The 15822-nt window shown below is 39.2% G+C and overlaps 1 protein-coding gene across 2 annotated transcripts in view; it reads right to left on the bottom strand.

Annotated features, from left to right (window-relative positions):
- cacnb4a (calcium channel, voltage-dependent, beta 4a subunit) overlaps positions 1 to 15822 on the bottom strand; it is a 36552-nt gene that overhangs the window by 16291 nt on the left and 4439 nt on the right. Inside the window, exon 1 of one of the 2 annotated variants that reach the window (XM_026912719.3) lies at positions 9345 to 9892. The exons of the other annotated variant lie outside the window; for it this stretch is intronic. Within the exon in view, the coding sequence (XP_026768520.1) occupies positions 9345 to 9389 (45 nt within the window). The 5' untranslated portion in view covers positions 9390 to 9892. Of the gene's footprint in view, positions 1 to 9344; positions 9893 to 15822 lie in introns of those variants that run through there. 2 annotated transcript variants of the gene reach the window in all.

Raw genomic sequence — 15822 nt, 5'->3', positions numbered from 1 at the left:
TTACAATCCTTTGTTGACCTGGCATCATGCTACTGGACCTGCCACCTCCCTCCTATATGCAGTCTGGTCATTCCCAGTGATTAGTCCAATGATGTTAGTATCATCAGCAACTGTTAAGATAGTGGTGTTATTTTGTGGGGCTTCATGTGCTTACATTTTATATGCCAGTGGTTTATTTACCAATCATGAAAGGCTGATGCCTACCTGTCAATGTTCAGCAGCTAGCTGTTGCCATCACACCATACCACCAGAGGTTTAGATTATTTCAGTCAATTTTGGTGGAATTATTGTATTGAATGGTGTAATATATATAATTAATGAATAACATTCACACATAGCTGTCCTTGATCTCTAGGAGTGAGAAAGCTGTATGAATTGCAGCAGGACTATACAGGGTGTAAAGTGTTTGGAATATTCTTCTGGATGTAGGCCATGACTAGTCTTTCAAAGCACTTCAGAACTGTCAGTGCAAGTGGCCTATATTCTTTAAAACAAGTTACTTCGTTTTTCTTTGGGAGATGCACAATGTTGGTTGTCTAAAAGCAGGTAGATATAAGGGTCTGTGTTTATCTGCAAAATCTAGCTTATGCTGCTTATCCTGCAAACTACACGGCGTGAGTTTAGAGACTGCTGCGTCTTTGTTTTCACGGAGACGTGGCTCAGCGACAGAGTTCCAGATTCCCTAAATCAGTATGTGGACTTTGCAATGAGAGGGAAGCACTCCCTTGGATCTTGTTTACACAAACATCCCCAGCGCGTACCGGGCAGAGCCCTGCCCCCACCTCGGCTACTCAGACCACATCTCTGTTATGCTAATCCCAGCAGACAGACTGCTAGTCAGACGCTCCAAACCGGTTCTAAAGCAGGTGAAAACCTGGCCAGCAGGAGCCATCTCTGCTCTTCAGGACTGTTTTGAGCACACTGACTGGCAAATGTTCAGGGAAGCGGCAACTGATGGCAATTCCACCAACTTGGAGGAATACGCGACAGAGTATCCACAACCACTTCAAGGCCAGCATAGACACGCGGCACATGTGGCAGGGCATCCAGGCCATCACCAACTACAGGACAACATCGCCTGCCTGTGACAGTGATGTCTCCCTCCCAGATGCGCTGAACAACTTCTACACTCGGTTTGAGGTGGAGAATGATGTGACAACGAGGAAAACCACCCCTCCTCCCAATGACCACATGCTGTGCCCAACCATGGCCGATGTGAGGAAGACTCTACACAGAGTGAACCCACGGAAAACTGCTGGATCTGACAATATTCCTGGCAGAGTGTTCAGAGGACATCTTCAACAACTCCCTGAGCAACACCATCGTACCGACATGCCTCAAGACCACCACCATCGTCCCTGTGCCTAAGAAGTATCCAGTGTCCTGCCTCAATGACTACCGTCCCATTGCACTTACACCCATCATCATGAAGTGCTTCGAGAGGCTCGTCATGAGGCACATCAAGACCCTGCTGCCCCCTCACTGGACCCCCTGCAATTCGCTTACCGTCCCAACCGCTCAACAGATGACGCCATAATCACCGCCCTCCATCTGGCCCTCACCCACCTGGATAGTAAAGACATATATGTTCGAATGTTGTTCACAGACTTCAGTTCAGCATTCAACACAATCATTCCTCAGCACCTGATTGGAAAGCTGAACCTGCTGAGCCTGAACACCTCCCTCTGCAACTGGATCCTGGACTTCCTAACTGGGAGACCTCAGTCAGTCCGGATCGGGAACAGCATCTCCAACACCACCACACTGAGCACTGGGGCCCCACAGGGCTGTGTGCTCAGTCCACTGCTGTTCACTGCACAACTCAAATCACATCATCAAGTTCGCCGATGACACGACTGTGGTGGGTTTCATCATCAAGAACGACGAGTCAGCATACAGAGAGGAGGTGCAGTGGCTAACGGACTGGTGCAGAGCCAACAACTTGTCTCTAAATGTGGACAAAACTAAAGAGATGGTTGTTGACTTCGGAAGAGCACAGAATGACCACTCTCCTCTGAACATTGGCGGCTCTTCCATGGAGATTGTCAAAAGCACCAAGTTTCTTGGTGTTCACCTGGCGGAGAACCTCACCTGGTCCCTCAACACCAGCTCCATAACAAAGAAAGCCCAGCAGTGCCTGTGGAGGGTGAAGAGTGTGTGAGAGGGGTGTGTGGGGTCATCCACAATGCTGGTGGCTTTGCGGATGCAGCGTGAGGTGTAAGTGTCTGCGATGGAGGGAAGAGAGACCCCGATGATCTTCTCAGCTGTCCTCACTATCTGCAGTAGGGTCTTGCGATCCGAGACTGTGCAATTTCCAAACCAGGCAGTGATGCAGCTGCACAGGATGCTCTCGATAGTCCCTCTGTAGAACATGGTGAGGATGGGGGCTTAAAGTAAATAAAAATAAATAACACTTAATTTTTGGTTGCATATCCCTTGCTTGAAATAACTGCATCAAGCTGGTGACCCCACTGACATCACCAAATGGTTGCATTCTTCTTTTGTGATTTCCAGGTTTGGACCACAGCTTCTTTCAGTTGTTGTTTATTTTGGGGGGTTTCTCCCTTCAGTCTCCTCTTCAGGAGGTGAAATGCATGCTCAATTGGATTAAGGTCTGGTGACCAGTCTAAAACCTTCCACTTTTTCTCCTGATAAAATCCTTTGTTGTGCTGGCAGTGTGTTTTGGGTCATTGTCTTGCTGCATGATGAAGTTCCTCCCAATTAGATGGATGCATATCTGTGTAAACTGGCAGACAGAATGTTTCTGTAGACTTCTCAATTCATTCTTCTGCTACCATCATGAGCTAAAGATTAGTGAGTCCGTTCCAGAAGTAGCCATGCAAGCCCAGGCAATCACACTACCTTCACCCTGCTTGACCGAAGAGCTCGTATGTTTCATCAAGAGCAGGTCCTTTCTTTCTCCACATTCTAGCCTTTCCATCACTTTGGTAGAGGTTAATATTGGTTCCAGAACTTTTGGCTCATCTCTGTTTTTCTTTGTGAATTCATATCAGACCTTCTGATTCTTAATGCTGATGAGTGGTTTGCATCTTGTGGTATGACCTCTTTATATCTGCTCTCAAAGTCTTCTTTGAATGGTGATTGTGATACCTTCACCCCTGCCCTGTGGAGGTTGCTGGTGATGTCAATGACTGTTGTTTTTGGGTTTTTCTTCACAGCTTTCACAATGATTCTGTCATCAACTGCTGTTGTTTTCTCTGGCTGACCCGTCTGATGTCTGGTTGTTAGTACACCAGTGGTTTCTTTCTTTTTGGTGACCTTCCAATTTGTTGTATTGGCTATGTCCAATGCTTGTGCAATGACTGATAAATGTTCTCACTTTTCTCTGCTTCAAAATGGCTTGCTTTTCTCCCATAGACAGCTCTCTAGTCTTCATGTTGGTTTAACGTTCTTAACAACAAATGCAGCCTTCATAGGTGAAACCCAGGGCTCAAACCAAGAGTAGACATTCAGGGCTATTAATTGTTTAAACAATCAATCTAACAGGATGCACCTGGCCAACAAGAAACCTGGCAGTCACATGTTCAATATTTTTGATCACTTGAAAAATAGGAGGTTCAAACAAAACGTGCCATGTTCTAAGGTACATCTAGATGTAAATATCAGAAAATGAGAGCTGAAATTCTGATCTATCGTCTCATATTCATCTTTTGATCTTAAACCCAAATGTCTTCAGTGTATAGCAAAAACAAAAGAACTGGCCTTGCTGTTCTAATACTTTTGGAGGGGACTGCGTATTCCCCAGTATAATGTTTTAATGTCTTTTATAATGCTCTAAACAAATGTGTCCTGTTTATCCTTCTCTGTTCTTGTATTAGTGTGTAAGTGTGCGTGTTTCGGGGTAGGATTGATGCACTGCTGACTCGTCCTTTTCCTGGTTGAACCAGTACGAATTTATTACTATCACAAGAACTGCAAGCCCAGTCCACACACTATTACCAACTGCTAACTAGCTCCAGGAAGACGGCCCCCAAACAGAGGCAGGAAGGTTGAAAAAAAGGGACACAGGAGAAGAAAGGGAGACAGACATTCATAGGCACTATACAGGAAGAGCGAAAAGGACAGAGTGAGAGAACTATTATACACTGTCCACGATAAATGTAGATAAACATCAGTCTTCTTTTAATTAAAAGTACCACATTTACAGTGTCCACTTAGCATAATGTAACTATATTACTTAGGATTCAATCTCTAATGAACGCCAACAAGGCTAAAATTTGCATCTGATTGTACTGGATATCACAAGAAAATCATGAACCTCCCAGCCAGCAAGGTTAGATGACCAGTGTTACATAAGAAATATTTAGTGATTTGTCTATTGACAGGTATTGCTGAAGCTCTTGATAATACCAAAGTCTGTCTTGTCATCACCTCATTCTCATTCCCTCAGTCCCCAGCCTATTATCTCCCCTTGTACATAAGCTACAGGTCTCTCTTTGTATAGCAATATGTTTTAATTTCTCATGAGAAAATGAACTAGATCTATTGGCAAAGCAAGAGTCTTAGGGGACCATTGTGGTTGGTGTAAAGGTATAAATAATTAATAAACATTAATATTGTAGTAGTGGGTGACAGAAGTGACATATTACATAGTGACATAATGAATTATGTTGAAGATGCCCATGAAGATGCAAATTCACCAGCCTTGCACACAGTATGCCCACATACTTCCTGACCTTAGTATTATCAGGTTCAAGCTGGGTTAAGAATAAATAGGAGATAGAACCTTACCATACTAAGATCATGACTTGGCTAAGGATAAAACCCAGAATCCAGAAGCTGACTACTTATTTAATATGATCTTCACCTACCACTTGAAGCATATCCGAAATGGATTTCCCCATTTCCTAATTTGTTTGTGCTCTGCAGCAAAGACAGAAACAGACATTTATTAAAAATGTCATGTTGAATACCCAGTCGTTACATGAAATCCAAATAATTAACCCAGAAAAATCCTGCGTTTAAACAAAAGCTGCAGTCAGTTTTTTCAGAGGTCTCAATGGTACAGGCTGACAGTGGAGTTAATTATTATGGGTGCAGACTTGCAATAGCACGGCCAGCCTATCAGCTTAGTGTTCACAGAATGTGCTGTCAGCCGAGCTCTCCACTTTGGAACGCTACACTCTGGCAGCTGGGTTTCTTCCACTGTGGTGCCAACTCAGCGCTACTTTGGGATGGATGGAAAGTAATGGCGAGTAGAGCATGGCTCAATATTTACCCAACAGATGACAGCACAGTCTCTGTACAAATGGCTGCCAGGATGTTTCCCCAGCTTGGGGCACCATCTACTACACATACAGACTAATGGCATGGAGTGTTCGGTACTGGTCGATAATATAAAACAATATGGGTTAATAAGAAATCTGCCTGACAGTGACAGCATATTTCTCTATTAAATTTGAGCTTTAACACCCTCACATCAACACCATGTTCATATCCAATCGGGACCCATAATGAGCTGGGATTCATTAAACCCCCAGTAAAGCAGAGATTAATGCCCTTGATACAGAATTTCTTGTGAAAAAGCATCAGTTCATGCATCTTTTGAACTTTCATTTCACTCATGGGTGTGGAAACCTCACATAATACAGATTCCATTTGAGAAACATCAATTTTTCAGCCAACAACAACAACAACAAAACAAGATCATCCAATTCTCAGATTTACTGCATACCAGCTCTAACATTTATTTTATATAAATAAATATAAATTCTTAGAAAAGAGGAGATTGAACCTCCGTTTCACTGCCTTTTTTCACTTCTCTTCATTCATCACATACTGTAGATATGCACATACTTTAGAAGATCAGTTCAGCCTATAAAATTATACTGCAATATACAGCAGCTTACTGTGTAATAACAGCTGTTGCATTTTAAGTACACAGTATGGCAACATGTTCTAATGATTCACTGCACCATCCTACTATTACAACCAGTAAATCAAATTATACTCATGATGATCTTTATGATACAATACTCATCTTTGATTAAACATCAGTTTATCCTAATATGCTAATATGCTCTTCAACAGGGTAGTCAGTGTACATGTTCAAAAAGCATTAAGATGTCAAACCAAATCATAAGTAGCTCTTGCTGTAGAGTCTCAATTTCAACTTCTCAAAAGTCATTTCATTAGTTAGGTTGGTAATGAAATATCATTAACATTTGTAGTACAGCAAAAAGTAACATATTTTACATGCTGAAGACCAAAATTAGTGTAAGGAACTAGGTCAAGACTGGATTTGAGAGAACTAATAATCCTGGGAAACATTAGAGGCAAGAAGGTAGAGAACATGTTTGTTTTGGGTGCATTCATTTCTGCTCATAAGGAGCTGAATAAATTCTCTATATGAAACTGGAAAATAATATCACTCCATATCACTATGGATTATAACATCATAACCTAGCCTGCATATTGTGCAACCTTCAGTTTTTCTTTTGTGTTGCTAGTTCTCTTCCAGAAACTAGATAAAATGTAGACAATCTCAGAGAACTGCTGTTACAGATTCCAATATGCACAACACATGATAATTTAGCTTGACATGATAATCCTGATTGACTAACAAGGGCTCTGTGTTTCAATAAGCAGCTGTGAGGAGATAAAGGAGAGAGATGAGAGATATATGCAATATTAAAGATATTTGCAATATTAGGTGCTTAAAAAATTCTGATTATACATGAGTATTAAATCTCATATGTACATAGAAGGAATCAGATTAAGATAAAAAATATATATATGTTTAGCACACACCCAACATTAGCAAATCTACTTTGTCTTATTGTTGAAAACCACTTGTGTGGAAACACACACACACACACACACACACACACACACCATTATCTGACCAAGTCAGGAGTATAGGAGTAGGGACTTGGGAGTGTAATATCACACTCTCAGCTTATCACCCCAGACGCTAGGTGGGGCGCCGCTCTGTCCCAAACCTGCTATCAGTGAGAGAGCCAGTACTCGAAGCACTTAGTGTCCACTACATGCCTGGATGTTTGCCCCACCTTTCCTTAAAACTACCATGAAGCCAAAAGGGAAACAGATAAATCTGTAGCAGTTACGGTACATTTTCCTAATGTTTTAACATCATGATCAGTATGTTATTCATTATGTAGCATGGCACCATGTGTAATGTGCTTCTGATTGAGACTGAAATGCTTGAACATTCGACTACTGAAACATATTACTATCTTGTTCTCTTTCTGTAAAAAAAAAAAGAAAGAAAAGAAAAAAAAGAGAGCATCATCTGCTCCTCTGCTACTACTGAAATGACATAATAGTATAATTAAGTACAATTTCTTTAGGCCTTGCTGTCAAAATAGAGATAAAGAAGCATCATCATGGCAACATGAAAAATAATGTATATAAGGAATTGAGATTGTGCAGGGATTTGCTGCTCAATTACATTTTATGTTTATAGTACACAACAGAAGAGAAAAGAAAAGCAGGCACAATTAGTGATTAACAGAGCATGGGGCTATGATAAGATTGGCTAGACTCCAGCTGGCAGCTAAATTGTCCCCACTTTATAAATTTACTAATTAGATTCTGTAGATCTTTTCCAGCAGTCGTCTTAATGTTATACAGCAGTTAGTTCTGACTATGCAGTCTGACTGGTCGAACATCTCTCTAGCTGTGCTGTTATATGTGAAAGCAGCACTTTTTCCCCACAAAATCTGTGTCATGTCTTAGATTGGGTAGGTCAGATTGGGAAAAAATGTGTGACCAAATGCAGCCATGTTTTTGTTCATGATAACACACTTTTTATTTTTCATTTTCAAAAGAAAACTGGCAGTTCTATCTCTTTGCATGACTTTAGTTGTGATAATGTATACAAACAAATGACGGTATACATATGTATAACATATGACTGTTTTTGAGATCATTCCACTGTCATTCTTGGTGTTCACCCGAGGTTTTACACAATAAACTACCAGAATAAAATGACAAGCGTATTTATAACTCGTAGGATTAAATCACAATTGCCAACACTGCGGCACTAAAGCCTGCAACCTCTTAGGCTTAGCTGCAATTTATGCCTTTTATGCTACACTATATGGCCAAAGGTTTGTGGGCACCTGACCAGTCATATCCATATGTGCGTTTTGAACATCCTGTTCCACAGTTAGTCACTCACCCCAATTGCGTGCTTCCAACTTTATGGCCACATTTTGGGGAAGGCCTACATATGGGTGTGATGGTCAGGTGTCTACTAACATTTGGCAATATAGTGTATATAAGCTTCAGTGACCAATATCCAGGAAACTTCACAAATGTGTCACTTAATGAATGAATTGAATGGCTATCTAACGGACAAAACTTCAAGGAGCTATCAGTAGTGTAGATGAGTCAGACTGGATGTGCTGCTTTTAGCTTTGGTGCAACTATATGATAATGATAAGAAGGGAAACCTGCAGTCAGTGAAAATGTCTAAATGAATTGTGGGCATGTGGTAAAGGTCATTAGTCAATGAAACTACAACAATGGTTAACTTTGTATGAAAGGAAGTGTTTTTCTTATTTGTTGTTCACAAAAATATTTTTCAGGGGTTAACCCTTGAAGTAAAAGATCACCAAAACTCTCTCACAGATATATAATACAATCAGAGTACACTAGCTAAGCCATAAGCACAAGCCCTGCAGGAAGGTTTTGAATCTTAAAGACTCATATTTGAATTCTTTACCTGTAGATCACAAGGCAGGTTTCACAATAGGGGTTGTAATACAACAATCAACTAATCCTCTGGGCCAAATAACATGGGCAATATGATTTCAGGCTTAATTGATTAAGCAGTAGCACTCTTCTGTTTCTTTTTTCAAACCTGCGGTGAAAGCTCAGGACAATGTGTGAAATGTTATTCCTTTAAATTAACTCCCAATTTAAAAACGTACAAAAAAAAAACATAATGATGCATGGTTGTAGGCATAAATGTGAGTGATAGCCTTGAAAATCCACTCAGTAATGCAGAAACCACACCAGACATGCTCTGTAGTGAGTGGCTGTTCAGTGACATGGAATAACAGGCTGCTGTTTCACTGCCCTCCCCCAGGTCCCTCATTACACACAGCCTCCAAGGAAGAGAATACATTTTATGGAGAAAATGAGCAGGTGTCACTGACACACACTCACAAAACACACAAGTCTTGTTCCACCATCCGCTCAGTACAGCTATATCTGGATGCTGCATATCTGCAGCTACCTTTGTGTATGAATGTGTTGACTGATGTATATAAAGCCGCTTAACACTCTGAACATGGAACTCACCTACATGCAAACAGCATGGTACATACAGACCCATGTGTCTCCCTCTTACTTACCGCCTCCGAGTCTTCAAAGCCATGCAGGTACAAATTGTCATACATGGAGATCTGATATTCCCAAAAGTGTTTCTTGTTTGAAAGGTTAATGGGTGGAATACAATCCCCGTCCCAGAAGAAAGACCACCAAAGCAAGGATGCCAGAAAGACGGTGGTCTCAGTCTTCTTTGCAAAACCTGCTGTCACTCAGATGTTTTCATGAGCATCAGGTCTGATCCTTCACATCATATAAGGCAAAGAGTATCTCCCAAGAGGCACCAGAGACCTCACATTTTATCAGCCTTGCACATACAGTGCAGGAGAGTGAAGCTTTTCTCAAATCACAGGCTGATGACAATGCAGGGGGAGGAGGGGGTGTTAGCTGCTGATTGGCTGGCACCAGCTCCAGTCACATTGGCCAAGTGCTCTCTTTTCCCTTGATGGTGAATAATAGGGATAGAGGAGGGTAGGGGTCTTCAACCATCCTCTCTTAAACCACTGGGGCCTGCTTCCTGTATTTTTTTCCCCTCACCCTTTCTATTTTTTGCCTGCTCTCTCCTCCCTCTTCTCGGCACTCCCACCATTTCTACCTTTTCATATCTCAGCAAGTCTCAGGGTCTTGCTGAGATATGATGCAAGGACACACCTGAAAATATGTCATTTTCTCAAAAGCAGAAAAAACTACTTTATTCCAACCACCATTAATACAATTATTTCAAACCTGTAACCTGTGGGAATATTGAACCATGTTTTGTGTAACTGCTAATACCAGTGCTTTGTATAGAATGTATTACTGGATTATTTAAAATAATTTTTTATTGTCCCTTGGTGTAGAGCAATGATATAACACCTGCCCCAGGCACTGAAATAAAAATAAATCTATACCATCATGTCAGCAAGGGGGCCAAGAAATGTGTATACAGTTAATCTTCATTTATATATATGTGTGTGTGTGTGTTTATAAAAGTTCACTGCAACCTTGCGACAGCTTCCCGATCCAGCCATGAGAATGATTTCAATACGTTCATCTTTTGTCAAAGGCATTCTTAAAGGCTATCTGAAAAAAAAATAATAATAATAATAATATAAACTAAGTATGAAAAATTTTGTCATACAGTCAGGTCCAGTGACAATTTTCGTACAGTGACAATTTTCGTAATTCTGCCTCTGTATACCACCACATTCAATTTGAATTGAAGTAATCAAGATGTGATTGAAGGAATTACAGCCATTTTTTACATAGTCCCTCCATTTTCACAGGCTCAAAAGTAATTGGACAAACTAACAATCATAAATATTAGGATTATTTTTAATACTTGGATGCAAATCCTTTGCAGTCAATGACTGCCTGAAGTCTGGAACCCATGGACATCACCAAATGCTGAGTTTCCTGCCCTGAGGTGCTTTACTCAAAGCCGCCTTTACTGCAGCCGTCTTCATTTACTGCTTGTTTGTGGGTCTTTCTTCCTTCAGTTTTGTCTTCAGCAAGTGAAAAGCATGCTCAATTGGGTTGAGGTCAGGTGACTGACTCGGTCATTTAAGAACATTCCATTTCTTTGCCTTAAGAAGCTCTTGAGTTGCTTTCACAGTACATTTTGGGTCATTATCCATCTGTACTGTGAAGTGCCGTCCTTTCAGTTTTGCAGCATTTGGCTGAATCTGAGCAGAAAGTATAGCTCTATACACTTCAGAATTCATCATGCTACTTCTATCAGCAGTCACATCATCAATAAACACCAGTGACCCAGTTCCATTGGCAGTCATACATTACCATGCTATAACATTCCCTCCATGTTTGACAGATGATGTGGTATGCTTTGGCTCATGAGCCTTTCCTTTCCTTTTTTTATACTCTTCTCTTCTCATCATTCTGGTACTAGTTAATCTTGCATCAGAACTCGTCGGTCTTTCATTTTTTTTTTTTTTTTAGCAAAATCAAATCTGGCCTTTGTGTTCTTCAGTGTTACCAGTGGTGTATTTACATTTATGAAAGTGTTGCTTGATTGTAGACTTTAACAATGATACACTGGCCTCCTCCACAGTGTTCCTGGCTTAGATGTTGTGAAGGGGTTTTTCTTCACCAAGAAAAGAATTCTGTGATCATCCACTTTAGTTGTCTTCCGTGGTCTTCCAGGCCTTTCGGTGCTGCTGAGCTCACCGGTGCATTCCTTCTTTTTAAGAATGTACCAGATTGTTGATTTGGCCACTCCTAAATTTTCTGATATCTCCCTGATAGGTCTGTTTTGTTTTTCAGCCTAATGATGGCCTCCTTCACTTACATCAACACCTCTTTGGACCGCATATTGAGAGTTCCCATTAACAGCTATCAAATGCAAATTCAATGCTTGGAATCAACTCCAGACCTTTTATCTCCTTAACTTGTCATGGAATAACAAGGAAACAGGCCACACCTGACCATGAAACTGCTTATCAGTCAATTGTCCAATTACTTTTGAGCCTGTAAAAATGGAGAGACTAAGTAAAAAATGGTTGTAATTCCTAAACTGTTAATGGAATATTTTTGTTAATCCCTTTGAATTAAAGCTGAATGTCTACACTTCAATTACATTTCACATTGCTTCATTTCAAATTCACTGTGTTGGTGTACAGAGGCAAAATTACAAAATTGTGTCACTGTCCAAACACTTATGGACCTGACTGTATGCCAAAATTTTTAATACTTAGTTCATATATATATATATATATATATATATATATATATATACATTATATATATATATATATATATATATATATATATATATATATATATATATATATACTGTAGATATTGTATATATATATATATTTTTTTTTCCCACATAGCCTTTTAGAATGCCTTTGACAAAAGAAGAATGTATTGAAATCATTCTAATGGCTGGACCAGGAAGCTGTCGCAAGGTTGCAATGGAGTTTAACAGAAAACATGGCAAGCACATCACACACGACACTGTAGCCAAACTTAACAAATTCAGAAAGACTGGGAGTGTTGAACCGAGACCAACCGAGAAGTATATATATATATACACACACACACACACAGACACACACATGCATACATACATATATATATATATATATATATATATATATATATGCACACACACACAAACATATTACGAACGCTATAATAATACTGGGTAGGGCCTCCCTTATTTCTCAAAACAGCCTCAATTCTTTGTGGCATGGAGTCCACAAGATGTTGGAAACATTCCTTTGAGATACTGTTCCATGTTTTCATGATTGCATCATGCAATTATTCATGCTGTTGGCTCCAAATTCTGACCCTACCATCTGTGTGCCTCAGCAGAAATTGAGATTCATCAGACCGGGCTACGTTTTTCCAGTCTTCAACTGTCCAGTTTTGGTGAGCCTGTGCCCAGTGCAGCCTCAGCTTTCTGTTCTTGGCTGACAGAAGTGGAACTCAATGTGGTCTTCTGCTGTTGTAGCCGATCTGCCTACAGGTTCGATGTGTTGTGGATTCTGAGATGCTTTTCTGCTCACCACAATTGTACTGAGTGGTTATCTGAGTTACTGTAGCCTTTCTGGCAGAACCAGTCTGGCCATTCTCCTTTGACCTATCTCATCAATAAGGCATTTCCATCCGCAGAAGTGCTGCCCAGTGGATGATTTTTCTTTATTGTACCATTCTGAGTAAACTCTAGAGACTGTTGTGTGTAAAAATCCCAGGAGATAGTAATACTCAAACTAGCCCTTCTGGCACCAACACTCATACCACAGTCAAAATCACTGAGATCACAATTGTTCCTCCATTCTGATGGTTGCTGTGAACATTACCTGAAGCTACTGGCCCATATCTGCATGATTTTATGCATCGCACTGCTGCCACATGATTGGCTGATTAGATAATTGCATAAATGATTAGGGGTACAGGTGTTCTTAATAAAGTGCTCCATAAGTGTATATATGTGTGTGTGTATATATATATATATATATATATATATATATATATATATATATATATATATACACATACACACACACACATTATATATATATTCTTTAATAGCAACACCTGTACACCTGCTCACTTATGCTGTAATCACCAAACATCAGAAGGAAGAAAAAGTGTGATCTCTGTGACTTTAACTGTGGAATGGTTGTTGGTGCCAGATGGGCTGGTTTGAGTATTTCAGAAACTGCTGGTCTTCTGGGATTTTCACACATAACAGTCTACACAGAATGGTGTGAAAAACCAAAAAAACATCCTGTGTGCAGAGGGTCTGAAACACCTTGTTGATGTGAGAGCTCAGAGGAGAATGACCAGACTGGTCTGAGCTGACAGGAAGTCTGTAGTAACTCGAATAAGCACTCTATAAGCAAAGCTTGAACCAATTTGGCCATTTTCCTCTGATCTCTCTTATAGACAAGGCATTTACACCCACAGAAATGTCGCTCACTCAATGTTTTTTGTTTTTTCACCATTCTGTGTAAACTCTGGAGACTTTTTGTTTGTTCAATATCTTACAAACATAGTAGTATATAATATAGCCCACAGTATATGCACAAATTACAAATCAGTAATTTTTGGGGGGGGAAAAGTATTATATTCTCATTTTCTTATTCATATTCATCATTTAATCTAGTGATATAATGGTAGAGAACATTCGTGTCATATAATTATGACCAAATAATCTACTGGGATCTACTGCTGATAATTACTGCATCATACTCTGGAGGGTATGAAGACAGTGGAACACAGCTGCCCTCTAATGTTCAACAGGGAAAGTGTATCTTTGATGGATTGACATATTGAGTACTTCATTACAGAGTCTACGATAAGTGCATCAAATACATAAAGTATAAAAAAAATATTATTTTTTACACCACCATACTGTTTCTATATTTGCTTTGGACTAAACTGGGACATAAATTAAACTTGTTACATATTTTGAATTTACTTGAATTTATATTTCAGAGATATTATGAGAACACTTGCCATATACTTAGTAAGACTGTACTTTACTTAGAATTAAACTACATAAAGTCAGTCTAAAAACTGCCGTGACCCTTTAAGTTACCTAGCTCATCTACAGACAACACTTGTTGATTGAAATAGATTGTGCTTTACAATAAATATGAGTAAAGTTATCTAAAGTATTTATACTTCATTTGTTCTGCTGCTTGGGCATATTAACAAACAAGTGAAAAACAAGTGGACGCAAACCTAATCTGCATTTGAATACTCTGAACAATATAACAAATAAACATTACATTATATGCAACCTTACAAATAATCTCAATTTGATCTAAGAGCTCTAAGTGCTGGCTGATATCAAATTAGCCAATTTGTACCCTCCTGTTTATATGTGCTATTGTAATAGTGTATTTCAAGGAGTTGGCCATCCATTGATCACAGAATACACAAGAAAATCCTCTTAGATGAAGAAATCATTATCCTCCTCACAAAATAAAATAAAAGCAAAATGCATTTATAGTCAGTGTTTTTACTGTACACACAGTGGTTTTGTGCATTTGCAGAATCAATGAGTAGTTTTGTTTATGAAGATGTTGCACCTACTAGAGGGTAGATGGTTAGAACTTAAGGTTACGCTGAAACTATTTGGTTCAATAGTTAAAGTTTTAATAGTTGATAAAACCTAAACACAGTGAAAATTTACATTCAAACCTGTTGGCTGACGTACAAAATTATTGAAAGTGTACCTAACACGATAGAACAGAGTATTTAGTATCTCTCTTTCTGCCAGTTAAATCCTAAATCAAGTTGTGCTATTACAAGTCGTGTTCCTAATCTAAGAAAAAATCAAACTATCAAAGATTCATTATGAATATTACTAGCTTGGTGACAATAATCATGAATCATAATGAAGAACCAAAAGGACATTAATGAACAACATAATAAAGATCATGAATATCAGAGTTATCAAGTCACTGTAGATTGCTGATGAACTGTTCAGAGGACTCAGCAACACTAATAATAAATAGATTAAACAGCTCAGCCATGTAGTGCACAGCTCATGAATTAATGTCTTAAAGCAGGCACTCATGACCAGTAATGTTAGTGGTCATGAGTGCCTGCTGTGCCTAATGTTAGACTCATGTTAGTACTGAAATTGTTCATTAATTCTTTTTGTATACATCTACAAGTCACTTTTCAGCTTTATTACACCGAACAGAGCTTAAAAAAAGATTAAGACTTCTACATATATAATTATTTCTATTACCACAGGCTTAAATTACATGTCGATATCATCTAACACTAATTACCCAATGTTAGAAGGCAACAAGGCTAACTAAATCCCAGTGCTGAGACACACAAATATTTCCTTGTGGTTTAGCTGTAGGATTTTTACTAAAATTAGATATACATTAAAAACTGAAGTTATAACAATGTATTTTTGGATGCTTTTTAATAAATGGCGTTGGGTTTAGAGCATGCTGTGTATAAAATATTACTTACAAAGACCTGTCGAAAAATAAATAAATATTTGAGACAAGACCAAGATATGATGAAAAA

Source organism: Pangasianodon hypophthalmus, chromosome 5 (assembly GCF_027358585.1).
Source record: "Pangasianodon hypophthalmus isolate fPanHyp1 chromosome 5, fPanHyp1.pri, whole genome shotgun sequence".
Lineage (NCBI taxonomy): Eukaryota > Metazoa > Chordata > Actinopteri > Siluriformes > Pangasiidae > Pangasianodon > Pangasianodon hypophthalmus.
The sequence above is the reverse complement of the archived record's forward strand: the minus strand, read 5'-3'. Positions and strand labels throughout refer to the sequence as shown.